This window comes from Schistocerca nitens, chromosome 9, assembly GCF_023898315.1.
Source record: "Schistocerca nitens isolate TAMUIC-IGC-003100 chromosome 9, iqSchNite1.1, whole genome shotgun sequence".
NCBI classification, from domain to species: domain Eukaryota; kingdom Metazoa; phylum Arthropoda; class Insecta; order Orthoptera; family Acrididae; genus Schistocerca; species Schistocerca nitens.
Window position 1 is genome coordinate 485,067,194 of NC_064622.1, and position 22,942 is coordinate 485,090,135.

A 22,942-nucleotide genomic window follows, 5' to 3' on the forward strand; every position below is an offset into this window, starting at 1 on the left:
GAAGTTTACTTGAAGAAAAGGAACACAAATTTCTATACAGATCAGTCTGTAGAGGCAGATGAAATTATTATAAAACCATAATATTCAAGAGATATACATTAATCAGACAAGGTACTTCACAAATGAAATTTATTAGAAAAAGGGGGGAAAATGTAAGAGGAATAAAAAGGAAGTAGTTGCAAACAGCAGCATGGTCACAGGTAAGATCTAAAGGAAAATGTGAATCTGAAGGAGAAAATAGGAGGGAACAGGATATCAAAATGACAAAAGAAGATCACTGGAAAGAGGATACAGACAGATGGTGAATGATGGTACAGGCAAGTAGTTACAAGTAAGAGAGCTGAAAAACAGAACTGAAATAATTGTAACATATGGCTACTAAAACACACTTACGTGTCACTGTGGGCTATTTGTCTAAACCACATTTCTTACATGTGATTTTGCTTATGGAAATAATTTATAGTGGAATCACTGGAAGTCTCAGAGCTAAAGCAAACCATATGGAAATTTTTCCTAGATCATAAATTGCATTGTATTCACTGAGGTACGTTATATCTTTTTTTTTTTTGTTTTTTCCACTTATTTGGTTTAGCAAAGATCTAAATTCATAATTATGACTACAATACAGTAACTGAGGATCAAAGTTTAACAAAATTAGTGATTTTGCCATTTATTAGTATACTTTTATTTTTATAAGCAGGACTGGAAATGTTTCAAAACTGTTGAATGTTAAAAACTGAACCCAAAAATTAAAACAAGATAGAACAAAAAATGTGACAAAAGATAAAGGACACTACCTGACAGAGAAAGCTGCTCCAACAGTGTCATAAGATTCAGAATGACTTCTCGTGCCAGGGAGCTGCCGCTGCCGGTGAGTAAGCGTGCCACAGCAGGACCGATGCCTGCACTTTCTATGCACTCTGCTGCTTCTGATATGTGCCTCACTGACGAGGCCACCAATGCCAGTGCCAGAAGTGCCTCATTCTGCATAACAGTGTGTTCTGCAGTCACCATAGCAATAAGGCAAGGCAAAGCACCTGCTGCAACCATAGTCTGCAATACTTTCTGATCCCTGCAGAAAGTGACACCAACTGTAATACCAGACAGTACAACTAAAAACTACAAATAATACTAAAAAACTAAATCCAGAGTCCTGCTGGGCACAATCTTCTGTAGCCATCAAAAAATTTAAAGTTCTGGACAGAGTAACAACAATATTATGAAAAGGACAGATTTCTACTCACCACTTATGGGAGGCACAGAATTGCAAACATGCACATGGTCACTGCCTCCAGCCACTATGGCCCCTACTTTAGCAGTCTTTTCATTGTGACTGTCTGTGACTCAATGTCTCCTCTCTGTAGTAATGTAGGCATCTAATTCATCATATATTAAGAGACAGAAATCATATGGTAACCAGTAATTTAAGTGAGCCACCTTTTAGATTTTTACAAATGACAATTAATAGGAGCTATTGCAATGTGACAGACAGTTTTGTAAAATTTTCACTCATTATTGTTAAAACAATGGCACCTCACAAATGGTCAAATAATTCATTTACAGTGTGCATTTAAAGAAACATTTGTGAAATAATGGAAATTTCAAATGTAGTTTTCACTGGATTTACAATTTTCGTGACAGCCTATCAACAACAATGCCTCTTATTGCTTCATTCATCTTTTGGTAATTGTCTAATTGCTTCATTCAACTTTTATCAATGAATCACATACTGAAAAATCTGTTTCCAATTGGTTTCCAGAATTTCATTGTGGACACTTCATCGGGGATTAATTTCGTGACTAAATCAGTTTTAGTTTTAAAAAAATATCTATAAGTAGCTAACTGAAGGGCATTGGTGTGCCATACTACAAGAGAGAAGCATCCTACAGAAGACAGTAGTACATTCAATATTGCACGAACTCCGTGAACATTTAACTCTGATCTATCTGTAGAAGCCGACCTCTGGGAAGATCAGTTTGGATTCCGTAGAAATACTGGAACACGTGAGGCAATACTGACCTTACGACTTATCTTAGAAGAAAGATTAAGGAAAGGCAAACCTACGTTTCTAGCATTTGTAGATTTAGAGAAAGCTTTTGACAATGTTGACTGGAATTCTCTCTTTCAAATTCTAAAGGTTGCAGGGGTAAAATACAGGGAGCGAAAGGATATTTACAATTTGTACAGAAACCAGATGGCAGTTATAAGAGTTGAGGGACATGAAAGGGAAGCAGTGGTTGGGAAGGGAGTAAGACAGGGTTGTAGCCTCTCCCCGATGTTATTCAATCTGTATATTGAGCAAGCAGTAAAGGAAACAAAAGAAAAATTCGGAATAGGTATTAAAATCCATGGAGAAGAAATAAAAACCTTGAGGTTCGCCGATGACATTGTAATTCTGTCAGAGACAGCAAAGGACTTGGAAGAGCAGTTGAACGGAATGGATGGTGTCTTGAAGGGAGGATATAAGATGAACATCAACAAAAGCAAAACGAGGATAATGGAATGTAGTCAAATTAAGTCGGGTGATGCTGAGGGAATTAGATTAGGAAATGAGACACTTAAAGTAGTAAAGGAGTTTTGCTATTTGGGGAGCAAAATAACTGATGATGGTTGAAGTAGAGAGGATATAAAATGTAGACTGGCAATGGCAAGGAAAGCGTTTTTGAAGAAGAGAAATTTGTTAACATCGAATATAGATTTAAGTGTCAGGAAGTCATTTCTGAAAGTATTTGTATGGAGTGTAGCCATGTATGGAAGTGAAACATGGACGATTAATAGTTTGGACAGGAAGAGAATAGAAGCTTTCGAAATGTGGTGCTACAGAAGAATGCTGAAGATTAGATGGGTAGATCACATAACTAATGAGGAGGTACTGAATAGGATTGGGGAGAAGAGGAGTTTGTGGCACAACTTGACCAGAAGAAGGGATCGGTTGGTAGGACATGTTCTGAGGCATCAAGGGATCACCAATTTAGTATTGGAGGGCAGCGTGGAGGGTAAAAATCATAGGGGGAGACCAAGAGATGAATACACTAAGCAGATTCAGAAGGATGTAGGTTGCAGTAGGTACTGGGAGATGAAGAAGCTTGCACAGGATAGAGTAGCATGGAGAGCTGCATCAAACCAGTCTCAGGACTGAAGACCACAACAACAACAACAACATCTGTATGTTTGCTCCTCAAAGGTAAAGTGGTTGTTTGCATGCATAAAACTGATTAAGGTGAGCGAGATGGTTGTCATAGGTTTGGAATCAGGTGGGTGCTGGTTGAGGTAATGTTCAGTAGCAAACAAACTGTGTATATGGGATGTATGGTGTATGTTAGTATAGTGGGAGTTGGCATCAATTTTGACAAGCAAGTTGTGCAGTGATAGTATTGACAGGCACAGATTTCAGACGATCTAGGAAATGGCTTGTGTCTTTTATGTAGGAGGGGGTCGTTACAAGTGCTGATCGACTAAGGCAAATATATGTTCAGGGTCACAGCCATTGGAACCAAGATGGCTCCTTCCTGTGCTCACCGTTTCATAGGTTACATGGAGGGAGCATTCCTGGGATCCATTAGCCTTCACCCCTAGTTTGGTTTAGATACACTGATTACACCTTTGCCATATTGAGTGATGGTGAGACTGACCTCTTAAAATTTTTGGAATCTCTAAACGCATTCTCCCAATTCAGTTTCATGATCTTAGTCCAAATCCCATGTCACTTTCCTTGATGTTGACCTATCGTCATTGAGGATTAGCTACATACTTCTATTCACATTAAATCTACAAACAACTAACAGCACTTACATTTTGACAGATGCCATAAGTCCATATCAAATGTTCCCTCTCATACAGCCTTAGCATTCAAGGCAAATGTATTTGTTCAGATGCAGACTCTTTACAGTAATACACCACCATTCTCATCCCATCTTAGTCCAGAAGCAGATTTCCCGGGCCATCACATTCAATCCTCATCTGCTGATCCCTCCAAAAAACAACTTAGGCATACAATTCTCATCATCAATACTATACTGGTTCTGAATTTTTTAATCAGGTATTTCAACAAAGCTATAACTTACTAAAATCTTGTCCTGAGATGAGGGCCATTCTGTCTGACATTTTTGCCCACCACACCTAGAATAGCTTTTTATTGCACCTTCCCCCCAAAATCTTTTTTCAAAATGTCACAACAGAATGACCTTAGAACTTTGTGCTGTATAGTAATTTCCACATTTTCGAGATATGTATTCTAGGTACTCAACAAGTTGACCACTGGAAACTGTGCTGTCACAACTCTGTACAACACTGTGAAATCCAACATCACAAATACAGAGTTGCAGCAAAAGCATTTTGCAGGGTTTCAGTTAAAACTTTTCCTGCAGTAGGAGGCTTTAGTATTGTTTCACACGAGTACTGGAACCATTTAATTTTTATTTTAAGATAGGAACCTTTTATCACTGCCTTTTTGTTTTTCCTTTCCCTTTTCTCTACAGTTTGCTAGGGAAAATAAAGGCTGCAAGACTGGCTTGGCCATGGGGATCATTCACTATGAATTTAAGGGCAGAAACTAAATCTCCAATGTCACTTGTAATAGAATGTGTAGTGGTTATTAATTGCTTTCCATTAAACTTTTTATCTTTTTCTTCCCCTGTCTTTTGAAAGAGATGACAATGGGATCTCTAGGAATTCACATCTGATAAACAGAAAAACTGTGAATTTGTTGTGACGGATTCAGCCGTTAGCCTCTTTTCACAGTCGTACTTCCAGGTAGAGCACTCAACTGGGTGGATCTCTACTGAGTCAACATCATCGATCACTGGAGTTTTCAATTCTCTAACAGGATGTCGGAAAGGTCAGTGACTGTGTTGCCCTGAATTGCTTCTTTGCTTCATCATGACGTATATACCTTACAACTTTAATTTATTGGTTCCTCCTTTTCTCTAGGAACAATGGTTATTGTTTTGTCCAAGCTGGATGGTTATTTGAGTAATAATTATATTCTTCTGAGAATGTTCAGACAGAGGAGAGAGGGAGGAAGATTAAGGTCCTGTCATTCACAACAAGCTTGGAATCGGGGGAATATGAGCAAGAAAATTCGGCATGTTCTTTCTGAAGGAACTATCGCAACATTTGTCTCAAATGGTTTAAGAAAATATGCAAGTTCAAGCAGTATCTGGCTCATGAACAACCATGCTTCACTTTTACCAAGTCACTTGAACATAGCATTTGAAAGGAGTTTTCCCAAATTTCTAGCACTTTTAGCATATTGGCTATGGGACATATGGTCACATGGTGAGGCATATAAAACTTGCCTCTCTATATTAAGGTAACAAGTACTACTACTACTACTACTACTACTACTACTACTACTACTATTATGGTAGGTAGCTAAGAAGAGAGCCTGTGAGATGTGAGGCAGAGAACAGGGAAACAGTCCTTTCCCTTGCTCCCATCCATTCTATTGATGCCCATGGTCTATATTACTGGTCACCCTGAAAATATAGCTTATATGTTCATTGTCTGCTTTCTTGAGCTTCATTGTTCAACATTTTTGGTTTGCCTGTCCGTTTCATTTTTTACGTACAGCTCCAGTGAGAAAGAGGAAAATTCTGGTGGACGTGAATGCAAACATAAAATCTGCACTGTAAGCATGAAACAAAGGAGAAAACTCTACCACTGGTGATGTTTTAACCAATTAATATAAACCATGTGTAGTGTGGAAATTATGCATTTCAGCAGCTACATGCAAATTAGCAGTATTAATTATTGTTCCAGCAGCCGTACACACAAACAGACGTGAGCTCTACCATCCTGCAGTCTTAACAGCCTACCTGAATCACAGAGTGTTTTAAGGGTCAATATATGGGTCATATTTACGTCCCACAGTAACCCAGGTGGAGCCCTGTGTAATTTGATATGTCTAATAGAATGGATAAGCCTAATGCAACTAGGGTTCAGTAGGTACTTTAGAGAATGCCTGACAGTAACTTTTTGTGCTTCAACAGTCATACACCCCTGAGCTTGCAATTCATCTCAAGTTTTGTGCAATATTCAGCAGCAATGAGGTCGAGATCAATAGCCACAAATTATTTTTCTGTTATATGTGTGTGGTAATCAGCTGTGTTCTAAATAAAAAACTTATATACCATTTACCATGATTAAAACTGTCGGGGAAAAAATGCAATTACAAGGGTCACTCCAAAAGAAATCACACTATTTTTTGTAAAAATAGTTTTCATACTGCATGTGTGAAAGTTTTACAGTGTGTAGATACATCCTTCCTGCTTGTTTTCAAACTTAGTTCAACCTGTTCCCGTGAGTGGCGTCGTCACAGCATGTCTTCAAGATTGCTGCTACACTTGACGTTCGTCAGAAGCAACGTACATAAGGTGTGCCCAATACTCATCAAGCAGTGAAGGGGAAAAATAAATGAGAAAGAACACTATCAAGTAGAGTGAATTTATATTGACATGAAATTATCAATATCTGCAAGCTGTGGAGCGCCACAAGTACAAGACAAGGGGATGTCCCTAATACTGGTGACATAAAATTTTCTTGTTAGCCATCCTGAAGATATTTGTAGTCCAACTCCTATGACAACTTTAATTCAAGTCTTTCTGAAATTATTGGCCATAGTTAGAGCTGCCTCGAAAAATTATAAAATCCAAAATAAAATTCCAAGGCTGCTTCTGCGATTTGAGATTAGAAGTGGAATGAGACAAAATCAAGAGGCTTCTCTATTACTACTTCTGTTCTCAAAAATAATAAGATATACTATATTGGGATTGCGTATTTTAAAGGGGCTTAAGTCAACCAAAACACAGTTGTGTGAAATTGAGAAAAACTGTTTAATTTGTATAATAATTTTATATGGGCATCTTTATTGGCATTGTTATATAATACGACTCAAATGTGATTTTCAGGCTGGAAACTGAATTTCTAATGTTATATTTTGGTAACCAATTCAGGGTGACTATGCAGACAAGAAAAAAGAAGTTCCTGGGTTTTCCCCGTTAAAAAATACACTATACCTCGGGTGAAAATACACTATACGCTGGGTGAGAGTACTTTTTTTGTGTTAATTGACAATATACTTTCCCTTGGAGCTGTAAAATTTGTCACCAAAACCCGAGGGGGGGGGGGGAGGGGGGGCAGCAGCGATGGAGATGAATTCCACCAAATACAGCACATTTACTTCCAAAGCATGAAATCGAGACTGAGACATGCTTTTGTCAGCCAATCATAACTCGTGTCATATGATCTCGCCAGCCAGTGACAGCATATATTCAGAGTGATGTAGTGATTGCAACTTGACTGTGAAAATAACATGAACATACAATTAGGAAAACTTAATGGTTTAAATTAAGATACATTCAGCATAGCTGCACGAAAAGCTAAGCTTTCACATATAAATATTGGTTGTCACCTTTCCCCCCCCCCCCCCCCCCCCCCCCAAGGGTGTGGTTAGGCAGAATCCTAAGAGCACAGCTTAAATTGCTGCTGCTGAATCTTTCTGATAAGCAGAATTGTAAATTTCAGTGTTGTGCACCGAACATCTTGTTGGTTACCTAACCAAATATATGTTCCATCAGGCACTTCGACTTTTCCATAGGAAAGCCAATTACAGGTGAAATTGCTCAAGAACTCATCACATACCTTTTTTAAGGATAACTATACATTTTGCCATCATTATTGCATAAGTTTTTATCTATAAAAGAACTAAAAGAAATATGAAAAACTAACTATGAAGTTTGGTCTTTTTTAGTGTGTGTTACCCTTTAAGACATATCAAACACAAATGCTCCTGTAAAATATTAAATTGTGGCATAAATGGCTGGTCCTCTGGGCCCAAAATTTTTCTAAGTGACTAGTCCTCAAAGTGGTAAGTAAGTTTTGGATCAGAGTCAAATCCTTCATGATTTAAGAAATTTGTCACACATTCTCACACATAATTCACCTTGTGTAAAAGGAAATTTACTTCGAAAGTAATACTTCTCAAACTGCCACTCACAATATTTTCCCACAACCTGTTAGAAATGTAAACAGTTGCGACATCACACTCATTGAAAGCAATTTGTTGTTACAAAGTACTGCAGAGTCCTTGTCCTAAAGCATTTTGAAACATTTTGCTGTCAGCAGTCACTTGTGTGTACACTATATTTTGTTGTTGCAAATGGTGTACTTTCTTTGCAACTAAAGTTTTATTTTGATGTTATTCTCTCATTTACATTTTATTGCTTCAGGATTATTCTGCAGTAGTGAGATAAAGTAAAATTCTTTGTTGGAGTATCAGTTCTTACCAGACAAATTACAAAAAATGTAACAGAGAACTAAAACAATGAAAAAGTCCCAGAATTCTAAAAAATCCTTCAGGTTTTTCCATATTTTTCCCGGATGAAAAAATTCCCAGGTTTTTCCTGGATTTCCTAGTCGTCCCGTGGCAAGTAAACCCTGTAATTATTAAACCTGGAAACTGATACCCTAAAAAAATTACCCACATATAATAAGATAATGAAATCACACACTTCTTTTTTTTCACATTATCATCATCTCAACTGTACACAATACTAATGCATCATTCTACAACAATAACCAGTGTTTGACAGTTCATTCACTAGTTGTCTCGCTTGTCATTCCTCATAAACAACTTCAGAATTTCCTCACAGAATGACAGGTGTTCATCCTTTGCTATATTTGACTTAATTTGAACCTTTTCTGATGTATAAGCTAGCTTTTCTGGCACAGTCAAAGCACCACATCAGAGACCTGCACATAAAGTGTGACTGATCAATCCTTGACCATTTTACAAGTTGTAATACAACCTTTCCTTGTATTATCAAATACAGAATGTGAAAAAGTTCTGATAGAAAATATCACCTTCCCTTGTCTACCAAGTTTCTTCAAAAATTTTGGTCTTCCTGTAGTGCAGCTGCCACCATGACGAAGTCTTCTATTTCATTAGCAGCAATCTCTCTAATGAGAAATTTACTTGGTTTTGAACCCGTAAGAATCATCCCTGCAGTGTCATGCACCATAAAAAATCCATCCTGTTTCCTTAAATCTATTCTGTTTCCATAATACCAAAATCCCTATCAGAGTGTAAAATGTGTGTGCCCTCTCACTGGTGAATTTTGTTCAATCTCCCAGAACCAGTTGAGTACACTCTTTATTCTGAGCCGAGAAGTTCTCCAAGAATAGACAAAATTTGGAGTATTACTTCTGTATGCTCTAAAAAGCACTCATCGTATTACAAATAATCAGAAAACACTACTGCCAACCTATAATGCAATGCACTTTTAATTTCATGGATAACACTGTACAACAGTTGCAGCATATTATTTTTCTTGAGGACACTACTGGTAACACTATCTAGAAAGTAGAAAATATTAAATGGAATGCAGAATCATCAGTGCATCTACCTACGCATTATTTTCAAAGGGGGCATGAGTTACAACTTATGCCTCTTTGCTTTTAAAAGGGCACAAGTCACTAATGCCTCTACAAAAATAACATTGTTTTTCAAAATCCTGTAGAATCTTCACTGAGGGATTGGTAACTCATTTTTAATATCAGTTTGTGCAGTTACAAATGTAATATCTGAAGCAGTAGCAAACGCCAAATTACGGATTGATGCCCTTTTAAAAATACGTGATTAATTTATGCATTTACACTCTCATCGAACACAAACTAGAGAATGGGGTAAATGATCGCTGAGAGAGGAATGTCAGTCCTCTCAACCCCTCACTTTTCCTTCTACTATAGCTGCCAATAATAAGACTTTCACTCAGTCCAGCTAGATCCACAACGGAGTGCACACTGTTGCCACATTGTCATTTCTGTATACGGATGCTTTACTTGACAAAAATGTGCTTCATACATGCTGCTGTCAGATGTGGGTACCGCTTTGTTGCAATCAATCAGCTGCTTGTGTGTTTGCTGTACGGTAATGTTTGCTTACTATTATCCTGTAGGGTCATCAAAATATGCAAAGCTAATATTTACACCCAACAAATTTAATTATTATCATGAGCAGATGAATAATGATGTGCTTAATATGGTTTAGAGAAGGGTCACAGATAACGCACATTATCATTTTTCTTTCTTTTTTTTAAAAATGATGAAGGAGAGAGCTTCTAATTACAATACACAGAAGAAAGAAATTGTGCAGTGGCTAGAAAGAAGAATAACTTAATTTACTAAAATTTCTTAAAATGCTACTGTAATTTGGGCCTGCTGTACAAAAGTAGTGACATAGGAAGAAGTCAGGCACAGTAAGCATCCTTATAACTAGTTCGAATTTAATTGCATAGCAGCAGAAATGGGCCATCATGTTGTAAAGCCTCCCCTCTACCTCTGCCAGTAAAAACTAATAGACAATATATATGAGACTAAGTGAAATGCAAGAGAGTCACATTCAGAAACTGCATGGCCAGAATTATAGACATGCAGAATTTACTTCAATGTCTCATTGATAGTGTACATATTGAAGACTGGGTTAAGTGTGTAAGCCATGCTAAACGAAGGGATCAGAGAAAATTTTGTAGAAGACACTGTCGTTGCTTCTAATGACTGCTCAGACGCTGAACTGCCAGATACGCTCAGATCTTCATGAACAGAACTGTTAAAAACAATAAACTACAGCAAATGTTATGTTTCTGATTTCTTCTTTTTCCCCAAATTTGCGAACGCTACTCCCTCTCTTCTCTTGCTTTACAGATATTTCCCCTTTCGTCCCTTCCCCCAACACATTATCGCTACACAACCGAACAGCTGTTGGGCATCTACACACACACATTTGTCGACTTCAGTTGCAGATAGCACAGCAGACGACTCATTATTTTATGATTTGTACCAAGGCTATGACAAACAAGCAGTGCTATTGAATTCTTAAATGCTCACATAATCAACAATGAAATTACTTTATAAGTAGAAATTCAAACAGCAATACATTAAACTTGGAAAGACTCAAGAATGGAGTTTTGGCCACTTTTTCATTGCAATATTTTCAGACATTTTCTTCATGTGTTGTTCCACAATCATAACAAATGCTTTAAAAGAAGTCACTGTCCATTTCTAGATGTAAAATCTTTACTGCAATGTGCTATTAGCCAATTTTGATTAAAATGTTTTTTTCCAGTGAACACTTTGTGATTCATTATGCACAGCCTATCCTTATATCAGACAGCATTTTGTGCATTACTGTTCACTGTCAAAGTTTGGCTCAACATGTGCACGAACACGCCGTAAGACTTGAGATTTCTGACAACAGAGGTCTCCCCTGCAGTTATTGTTTTTGTTGCTCCCTAGCATAAAGTGCTGTGGTATCTCCACAAGCGATTTACTTACCTGCTATTTTTAATTAGCCAAGCAAGAAGCCTGTTGGCTTCACCCTGAACACCAGGGTGGTCCTCTGTTGCACACCAAGAAACCAGTCTCCGAACGAGCTCCGGTTGTCCACCCAGTTCACAAGCTGCTGCTACTGCAAAGGAAATTTGAAGCCTGATACACTGTTCCAAAAAATTTCATCAGTCATGTAAGAAAACATTTTTCATAAATATTGCTCAAATTAAATTATGTAAATTCAGTGCAGTGAGTGCAACCTAGCATTACATGATAGATTGAGATTTAATTTTGATACGGCAGATTAGTGACTTTGATCACCATCAGTAAAATCAAACTGAAACATAAACTTTTGTGTGTGTGTGTGTGTGTGTGTGTGTGTGTGTGTGTGTGTGTGTGTGTGTGCACACAATTAGGGTGACAGAATATGTAACTAACTAACTAACTTAACAGTACGCACCAAAGTGAAGAGAAGCATTCACTACTCTCTGCATACAGGCAGGAAATGAATATTAGAAAATACTCTTTGCATGTATTAGTACAAATATTTCATGGATACTCTGTAAATTTATGTAAAGATTTTGAGTTTCCAGCCAGGTGGCAGTGTTGAGATACTGCGGTGTTTCGATGAGCATCTAAGCATCTATTCATACTCTTTTTGAGAAGAAAAACAAAAACTGAAAATCTAAGTAGTATGAGTAACCATAAATTAATATAAAAGTCATTAACCATTTGCAAGATCTTGAAACATATGCTGCAGGAACTTCCAGAAACAACTGAAGAGCTCAGAATTTCAGGAGGGTGGTCCTTAACCAAGGACATAACACCATTTTATTGCAAGGATTGCCCAGAAAATAATACCCTACCTTCTTTTTCCTTTGGCAGTTACTTATTTCACACAATGAAAATTACATACATAAAAGAATGATGTTTCATCCACACACACGATTTTTCCATGTAATCTCCTTCCACAGAGACACAAAGGTCTTTATGGTCTTTCAGTTCCAGTTCTTGTTCTGCTCATGAAGACATTCCTAACTGTGTGAATCACTTTGCCATCATCCTCAAAATGGCCCAGACAAGGGGATTCCAGAATGAGCTATGTCAAGGCTGTAGGATGGATAGGGTAACACTGTCCAATCTTGCTTCACAATGTGTTCAGAAAGTCTAGCATTATTGTGTCGAATCAAAGCATATCCTGGATCGTTATGGTGCGGAAGTTGCTGGAAACGCTTCTCGAGTGTGGTTAATGCATTCACATGTGCCTCCGAATTAATGTTACTGCTCCTTGGCATTGCATCAATGAGTACCACACCCTCAAAGTCTTAAAACACAGTCATCGTGATGCCATCAGCAGAAGCACTCACTTTGATTTTTTTTCTCCTGTGAAGAGCGAGGATGATGCCATTCAAACACCTGTCTTCTTGTTTTGGGCTCAAAATGGTGAATCCAAGTTCCATCACCTGTCACAAACCGGGATAAGAAGGCTTCTCCTCAGCTTCAGAACTTGCAACAACAAATGGTTCTTTTCTGTCAAATTTGTGTTCCATCGCAAAACACATTGCCGAGTACCTGAGAATGCAGATAATCGCACTCACAGTTCCTTTGGCAACTGACAGCAGAAGCAGGAGCAACACCACCACCACCACCACCACGTCTTAACACATCAGCTGTTGCAAATGAGACCTTAAGTACACTGCAGCATGTCAGGTGTAATAGCCGTGCAGGATCTCCCTGCTTGCTGCAAATCATAAAGGTCCACCAGACCACCCTCTGTTGGCCTCAAGCTCTGTGTCCATCGACCAACTGTACTACAGTGTCTTTCTCCACAGCAAGGAATTCAATGTCTACACACTGCTTGTAATGTACATCACTTATGGACACCACTTTGCAACATTGCCAGAACTGCACTATCTGTCAGCAGGAACAGAAATTTTGCACGCACTCTGAGAACTTCAAAGAATTTGTACCTAACATTTTGCATTTGCAACATTGTTGTCAAATGAGTAAAAAATGTGGGACATTACTTTCAGACACCCTTTGTACAGGTAGGTAATATGATTAAATTGTGTTTGAAAAATTAAGTAGATACATGTGGGGCAGGATTCATTTCCTCATCACATAAACAATACCTGCTCCTACAGCTATTATGGAGTAATACATCTACTCAGCAACAGAGACAATTTTTATTCAACATCAAAGAGATGTAACTTTACATTTCCACAGTTGCTGAGCTTTTCAACATGTTACATAGTCCTCGCCAGTTTCGTCCAATCCAACCTTGAGCTCTATCTCCCTTTCTTTTTTCTTTTCAAAATTAATATTTTTAATATACTGAAAATATTTTCAGCCAAGCACTTGTCTTTGATCCTCATTTCAGAATAGAGCAATACAATTCTGTTGCTTTCTTCTTCTTCTTCTTCTTCTTCTTCTTCTTCTTCTTCTTCAAGCAGAAAGAAAAAATATGAAAGCAATGAACTGCAGGGCATTTAAAACACAGACAGTAGAAGTATATGATACCTCTGCACAAGACTTAATATGTAAATATGGGATTACAAAGGCACAAACTTGTTAGTAATAAAAAATTTAGACTGAGTAGAATTAAGTAGTCACTAAAAGGCAATAATTCTTTGTCCATTTCAGCTGTGTTTTGCTATAGTTGTTATCTCATTGTCATTGTTTATATCTGGCATGTCCGAGTACAATCAATCTGACAGTTTGTGAGAACTCATGCAATTTTGGGCATCTTATTATCAAACACTACATTAAGTAGACAAACTTTTAACAATATGAAAGGGAGGAATTGTGTGGCAGACGGGCAAACTCAAAGAAGATTGCCAGGTATTAATAGCTATCGGACTAAGTCCTTTATCAGAAGTATAACTTATCAATTTATGCAAGCACTTACGAGTTCAAACAAGATACGTTTAAATAAACGGTTCTTTTTAGAACCTGTTCTGACAGTTATTTCAGTAAATATTGAAGGCATGTCACAACCTAAGCAACAGCTATTTCAAGAACTGTTCCATGAACAGAAGTGTGATGTACTGTGCATACAAGGAACTCACAGATACCCAGCAAAGATGACAGAAAATACCCAGTTTGCAGCTAGCTGCAGAAATACCTCATGCTAAATATGGCAGTGCTATTTTCGTCAAGCCAGAAATCCAAGTCTTGAGTGCCTATTATACACATGACAATAACAATGAGATCACCACCTAGGAACTCGGCAACTGTGTGATCACGTCAGTGGACAAGCCTCCTTCCGAAAAATTCTCCTTTGTTCCTCCTAAAAACTTTGATTCGCAGAAAATATCTGTGGTAATAGGGGATTTTAATAGCCACAGCCATGCTTGGGGATACACTTAAGAAGATGAAGATGGTGAAGCCATTATATCTTGGGCTTAAACTAACTCCCTCTCCCTCATTCATGATAGTAAACTACCTCCATCCTTTGACAGTGGAAGGTGGCAATGAGGGTACAACCCTGACCTCTTATGTGTGAGTGAAAATGCAGTGCAACAGTGCCACAAATCAGTGTGTCATGCCATACCTAACACACAACATAGAGCAATAATGTGCCAACTTCTTCCATCATAAGACCCCCAGAAATTGGTTTTAGATGAAGGCATAACTTCAAGAAGGCAGATTGGCTGAAATTTTCTAAAACGCTGGACAATAAAGTTCATACAATTAAGCCTGTGCCTGAAGAGTATGAACACTTTGTTGAGCTTGTTAAATAATGCTCATGAGCATGTACCCCAAAGGCTGCAAGACAAACTACCTGCAGGACGTAACTTCAGAAACAGCTACATTGCTCAAGGAGTATTATACCCAATACAATGAAAACCCATTCAGTGAGGAAACCTCCCAAACAGCTAGATCTGTCCTCTCCTCAATCTCCGAGGCAAAGACAACACAGTGGGAGAAACTGATGGAAGACTGTAATACAAGTAGAAGTAGTCACGAGGCCTGGAGGCTTCTGAAACGCTTGAATAATGACCCTTCACAAGCGATTATGCATGCAAATGTCCAAGCCGAGCTGATCAAATTGCACACCAGCTCATACAAAATGGGAAACCACCTTATTCAACCAGGCCTGGTAAGAAGACAAGTGAGATACGACCTGACCAAGAAACCGATACTCTGCTTCAACCATTTACCCAGGCTGAGGTGGATCTCACTCTGAGTAAATGCAAAAATGGGAAAGCAGCAGGCCTTGATGATATAAGAGTTGAGCAGATACAGAACTTTGGGCCGATAACAAAAGTATGGCTGAGAGACCTAATGAACAACTGTGTCCAATCCTGCAAGATTCCTAAACTTTGGAGGAAAGCCAAAGTTATAGCTATCTGCAAGCCAGCCAAGGACCAAAATGATCCTAAAAGCTACCGTCCTATATCTCTCCTATGCCATCTGTATAAACTTCTTGAAAGACTCATCCTACACCGACTAACTGAGAAGCTAGATGTAATGTCCCCACAGCAAATACCCTCTATCACGCACCTATTAATCATTTTCAATCAAACCATCCACATTCATTCACTTTTGACAAGTTATCTGATCTGATTTTCTCGTAATATATGCGGTGACAGCTCGTCGACGCCAAAGTATTTCCTAGTGTGTTTATTCTTTGAAATAACAGAGATGCATATATGCATTCTCCATGGTTGTTAGAGTGGTAACTAGGACAGCTTCTGGAGTATCTGTTGAGGGATTGACGTGTTTCTGAGAGATACATATTCTGCTTTTCTTCTCGCTAAAGCGAGCCAATTAACATTTGTGCCGCTAGCGGTTTGTTTTGAAGAGAAAGAGATTCTAAAAGGGAAATAATTAAGGTGTGGAATCACCGGAGATCTGGACATGTAATGGAGATGGATTTAATACACGATTTCCTACATAAATAAGGTTTGTGACTTTTTTGTTCTGGAGTGAATGAACGAATGAGATTTTTCTGAATCATTTGTTGATCACGTTGGCCCTGTAATTAGTGGGGAAGTTTCAGCTGTGCCTTATATTAAAAACTAGCCATAGATAAAGGAGAGAAAGAGAGAGCGAATGAAAGTAGAGATAATACTAATAATACTCCATTAGTCTAATTTTTTGCCTGTCTTATCACGGATCAGCCAAGAACTGGGAGGGCCTTACTTTACTGTATAGACTTACGTGTGAAGGTGAAGGGATCTTAAAGACAACAGATACACGCCTATACGGACAAAACATTACACAGAGATAGCGGCTAGCTGCATTGATCATCTAGTCTTAGATAAAGAGACAGCAACTTATTACCCGAACATTTAAAAATGTTAAATAGAGACAACATACATTCCACAGCAGGCTGGATTCAGACAGAGAAAGAGCTGCACATCTCAAGTGTTGAAACTAACACAGCACATCGAAGATGGTTTTGAAAGGAAAGAGATCACAGGAGCTGTATTTATAGATCTAACAGCAGCTTATGACACAGTTAATCATAGAAGACTTCTTATGAAGTTGTACAATGCCACTAGAGACTACCAGCTAACCTGTTTTATAAGGAATCTCTGTTGAATTCCAGGGCAAAAGAAGCAGATGGAGATCACAGAAATACAGATTACCACAGGGAAGTGTGCTTGCTCCAGCTTTGTTTAACATCTACACAAATGATCAACCACTACCTAAAGAAACACAGAGCTTCATCTATGCAGACGATTGTGCTATCACCGCCCAAGCCCGTTGCTTTGAAACTGTTTAAGAGAATCTGTCCTAAGCATTGAGAGAACTGTCAGCTTACAACAGGGAAAACCAGTTGAGACCAAATCCTGGAAAAACACAGACTTGCACTTTCCATCTTAAAAACCGGCAGGCAGCTACAGCCCTCAAAATCACCTGGGAAGAAACATCACTAGAACACTGTACAATCCCAAATACCTAGGGGTCACCATTGACAGTGCATTAACATATAGGAGGCACTGCCTAAATGCCAAGCAAAAAGTGGCATCCAGGAACAATATCATCAGAAAGCTAACAGGCACAACATGGGGATCACACGCCAATACTATGAGAACCTCTTCCCTTGCACTGTGTTACTCTGCCAGAGAACATGCAAGCCCAGTGTGGTTCAATTCTTGCCATGCCAAAACAGTAGATGTCACTCTTAATGACACTTGTTGTATCTTCACTGGATGCCTGAAGTCTACTCCTCTGGATAAACTGTACAGCCTCGTGGGAATTGCACCCCTCGACATACACCGAGAGGTAGCAGCAAAAAGTGAGAAGAAAAAAATCAGAAACTTCTGAAGCTCACCCCCCTATATGGTTATCAACCAACAAACCCACGACTAAAATCCAGAAAGAGCTTCCACAGCTCTGCTGAGGTTCTAATTGGGGCACCACAGCAACGCCAAATTGAACTATGGTGTGCAAGGCTTACCAGTATTGTGGGATGGATTACACCCTTGTACATTATTTTATACATCGTAACTGCTTCTGACATGAATAAATAAATTTAAGCAAAATAATTAAACTTGCCTTCATCTAAAATTTTGCAAGAGTATTCAAAACACTATAGCTACCCCAGAAACAAAATGGATTCTAGCACATATGTGCCCATGAAAAGCAACAGACTTCAGTTTTTCAACAGAAAAGGTAAGTGCATCATTGGGTAGTACCTATTCAACGTCTTGAAGTGTTTAAATTCAGCTGAGTGGCTCCAAGAATGCAAGACACAGCCAGATTTCTTTTTGAAAAGAACTTTTGTAAATTAATGACATAATCAGTTGTATATAAGAGGGAGAACTGAAACCTATAATAACTACAAAAAATTACTGAGTGTGCTAGGGCTCATAGGCTTGAAATAGAGTACTTAAGATCTCCAAAACCACACACCCTTTCTTCCAGATTTACAAGGAAAATACAATAGAGAAATCTGTGATGCAGTAAAAGAATTGGGATAATAAACCAAAACTGAAGAGACATTAAAGAAAAATGTGGCTTTGACTAGATCACATAACTCATTTCCATTTTTTTAACATCCTCACCCTCCGGTTACAGACGATCTGTGTGTTATTCTAAGCCTCAAGATTTCAACTGTTAAAAGTGTTCTAAAAAAATGCTGCTGTTATCTTTAATCCTGTTAAATTTGCTGTTTGCCAACCTACCTCATTACTACCTTTTCTTTATTGTCCATTTTTTTTACATAATACCACACATCCACTAACACAGAATTTACTTCTTACCCAACAACTGCACAGACAGACCGACACTAACCTTGACCGTCGACAACCATTCGTAAAGTACCCAACAGTTTGAAAACAACAGGGAACGTTGGGATCTCAAGCATAGGTATCACAGCGTCAACAAGACCATCAGACAGCACTGCTGCTTTATTCTGGGCTGGAATCACCAAGTTCCTGCAACATAAGAATTCACCACTTGGCTACTGCTGCAAGGGAAGTATGAAGTTTATTTAACACAGTGGTAAATTATAATAATAATGGAAAATAACAGATAAAGCAATACATTAAATAAGGGAAAGGCTGCACCGGCAAGACATCTTGTCATGGCCACAGTAGTGTGTGTTTGGGTATCTGTGTGTGTGTGTGTGTGTATGTGAAAGTGTGTACTGTTGCTATAAAAAGAGCTAGTGCTAGGAAACTAATGTGAATGCTGTTTTCTGTTATGTGTTTCTGTGCACTGAACATTAATTCATTATAGGTGAGTGGTTGGCTCCGACTTATTTTACTAAGTGGTAATTTACATTCACGACAAAGTATTTCTGTATATTAATATAATAGAGGGAAACATTCCACATGGGAAAAATATATCTAAAAACAAAGATGATGTGACTTACCGAACGAAAGCGCTGGCAGGTCGATAGACACACAAACAAACACAAACACACACACAAAATTCAAGCTTTCGCAACAAACTGTTGCCTCATCAGGAAAGAGGGAAGGAGAGGGAAAGACGAAAGGATATGGGTTTTAGGGGAGAGGGTAAGAAGTCATTCCAATCCCGGGAGCGGAAAGACTTACCTTAGGGGGAAAAAAGGACGGGTATACACTCGCGCACACACACATATCCATCCACACATATACAGACACAGTCTGTATATACAGACACAGTCTGTATATGTGTGGATGGATATGTGTGTGTGCGCGAGTGTATACCCGTCCTTTTTTCCCCCTAAGGTAAGTCTTTCCGCTCCCGGGATTGGAATGACTTCTTACCCTCTCCCCTAAAACCCATATCCTTCCGTATTTCCCTCTCCTTCCCTCTTTCCTGATGAGGCAACAGTTTGTTGCGAAAGCTTGAATTTTGTGTGTGTGTTTGTGTTTGTTTGTGTGTCTATCGACCTGCCAGCGCTTTCGTTCGGTAAGTCACATCATCTTTGTTTTTAGATATATTTCTGTATATTCCTTGAAATATATTTCGATTACTAAAAGAAATGAAATGACACACCATTGGAAGAAACATTTGCAATTATTTTTACTTGTAGCCACAAATCCACAAAAGGGCATTTAGTATTATTTCGTTTCAGTAATAAATAAACAAAGCTTTACCTGAGTGCACTGAGAAGTGCATGCTGCAGTCTGATATCACCATCAGGAGTATTGTTTCTTTTCAGTAGAGCCAGGAGCTTCTTGCTAACACCAGCTTCAACCATCTGGATGCAATGTTTGTCTAAGACAAAAGGTAGGAGTAAGACATTTATTTATTTAAACAATGGAAACTCCAGGCTGGAATATAAACAATAATAAAAAACTTCCTTCTTAAATTTAGCATTATAATGAAAGCACTTCATAACAATTTACTAACATCAGCACTTCACAAAATTTGACGAAATAATACATAAAATCAGAATGAGCCACAGCTTACCAACTTTTACAAGAATCCTGAAATCTTAGGCACTATGGGTATTTATGTAAAGAAATTTAATTTTGTTGATACAAATATTTTGAAGGTTGTTACTTTCGAAGAAGAGAAGTACTGAAAGGGAGGGGAGGAGGGAGGGGCTAGCTAGAAGACTAGTCTTTATTTTTACTAGCGCAGAAGTTTTGACGTCAGTATTTATCTCTGCACCTGCAAAGCATGCCTGTGTGGTTCTGCTTCTAATCGATGACAAAAGTTGGTTACAGTAGCTTCTAGTGCCATTTTTCAGAACTTTCATTTGCTTTTCACTCAACTGTAAGCCACAGGCAGTTTCATGGATCCCAAAAACTGGAAAAAATGTGTGGCTTAGATATGGTAGTCCCTGCACACATTGCCGGACAGCTCTTACCCCACCCGTGCACAGCTATCCCTTCCCCATCCCCATCCCTCCCCTACAAGATTTCTGCTTCTGTTCTATGTGACAGTTGAATTCCAGTCTGAGCTAAAAGAGGTGTGTGTGTGTGTGTGTGTGTGTGTGTGTGTGTGTGTGTGTACCAGGGTGTGGTCAAAAGCTAATGTGTAAGTGTCTTTTAGTTGTGCCTGTCTGCAACTTAACTTATTATTTATTTAGTTACATATCTTGCATGGCTTCATGAATATGATTACTTTTTGCAAACATGATACATGGGGATCCTAGTTGTTATATGTAATAATTATAACAATCAAACATAGCAATCAAAATTCAGTAAATTCTTTACACACATTAGTATTACAGTGATCATTAGTTTACCATGTACCATAAATCCTAATTATTATAAAATCATTTTATTTATTTATAAAGACACTTGAAACAACATATGTTTAACTTACAAAAAATAGTTTTGATGTGAAAAGCATATGGTTACTAATTTTCAGGGAATCTTGCACCTTTTTATGCCATATCAGCCCATTCCTGTACAGGTTTCAGTCCATCATCTTTTTGTTCTTTGTCTAGAGTAGGTGCATTTGGATCTGGTGTTGTGGTCATGTATATCACAACATTTACTTACTTTAGTTTTCTGGCAGACAAAGAATGTAATTAACTGATTGAAGTACAAGGAGTAGATTGAGTACACATTTGTGCTGTATGAACACTTCACAAAAAGATTCTCTAGAGCCTACTCCATGTATTATATTTTTGCTCTTTTTCATAGCAACACCATCCCATAATTCTATGCAGACGCTAAGACAGGGAATAGATTTTATATTTACATCATTGATATTTCGCAGTCCACCTTACAGCGGATGGTGGAGGATACCTCATACCACTAATAGTCATTTGCTTTCCAGTTCCACTCACAAATAGAACAAGGGAAAAACAACGGTCTATACGCTTCCATACGAGTCATAATTTCTCGTGTCTTATCTTTGTGGTCCCTAGAGGCAATGTATGTTGCAGGAACAGAACCATTCTGCAATCAGCTTCAAATGCCAGTTTTCCACATTTTCTCAAAATTTTCCGCAAAAAGAATGTCGCCTTTCCTCCAGAGGTTCCCACTCGAGTTCCTGAAGCATCTCCGTAAGATCTGCATGTTATTCGAATTTATCAGTAACAAATCTAGCAGCCCAACTCTGAATTGCTTTGATGCCTTCCTGGTATGGATCATGAACACTCAAGAATATGTCACACTAGTGTCCTATTTGTGGTCTCCTTTACAAATGAACCACACTTTCCTAGAATTCTCTCAATAAACTGAAGTCAACCATTTGCCTTTCCTACCACAATTATCACATGCTTGTTCTGTTTCATATTGCTTTGCAATGTTGCACCCAGATATTTAAATGATGTGACTGTGTCAAGCAGGACGCGAAAAATGCTGCCTCCAAACATTAAGGGCTTGTTTTCCTACTCATCCACATTAACTTACGTTTTCTACATTTAGCTCTAGCTGCCATTCACCACACCAACTAGAAATTTTGTCAAAGTCATTTTGTATCCTCCTACAGTCACTCAACTTGACACCTTACTGTACACCACAGCAGCATCAGCAAATAACTGTAGACTGCTGCCCACCCTGTCTGAAAAAAACATTTAGGTATATAGAGAATAACATCAGTCCTATCACACTTTCCTGGGGCACTCCTAACGATACCCTTGCCTCTGACTAACACTCAACATTGAGGAAAATATACTGGGTTCTATCAATTAAGTCTTTGAGCTCACATCTTCTTTAACAGCCTGCAGTGGGGCATCATGTCAAACGCTTTCTGGATATCTGCAAATATGCAATCTGCCAGTTGCCCTCCATCCACAGTTCCACATTACACCATGTGAGAAGACAGCCACAAGCGATCCTTTCTAAAATCACAATGATTCGTGGACATAGGCTTCTTCACCTCAAAAAAAGTTGTTACATTCAAACTGAAAATATGTTCAAGGATTCTGCAGCAAACCGATGTTATGGATGTTAGTCTGTAATTTTGTGGGTCTGTTCTTTCGCCCATCTTATACAGACGAATCACCTGCACATTTCTCCAGCACTTTGCACTGGCTGAGAGATTTGTGATAAATGGGGGCCAATGCCATAGAGTGCTCTTTGAAAAACCGAATTGGGATTCCATTCAGACCTGGTAACTTATTTGTTGTCAACTCCTTCATATGTTTCTCTATGCCAGAGATGCTTATTACTATGTCGTCCCTACGGGAGTCTGTTTTATGGTCAAACGACAGTATGTTTGTACAATACTCGTGCATGAATGATTCCTTGAATGTGAAATTTAAAAC

General features: G+C 38.4%; 1 protein-coding gene across 1 annotated transcript in view; it reads right to left on the reverse strand.

Moving 5' to 3' along the window:
* LOC126203538 (GTPase-GDP dissociation stimulator vimar) overlaps positions 1-22,942 on the reverse strand; it is a 92,847-nt gene that overhangs the window by 3,933 nt on the left and 65,972 nt on the right. The window contains exons 9-12 of the mRNA XM_049937862.1: positions 19,869-19,989; positions 18,574-18,716; positions 11,332-11,464; positions 798-1,072 (exon numbers count right to left, since the gene is read on the reverse strand). Of these exons, the coding sequence (XP_049793819.1) occupies positions 798-1,072; positions 11,332-11,464; positions 18,574-18,716; positions 19,869-19,989 (672 nt within the window). The remainder of the gene's footprint in view (positions 1-797; positions 1,073-11,331; positions 11,465-18,573; positions 18,717-19,868; positions 19,990-22,942) is intronic.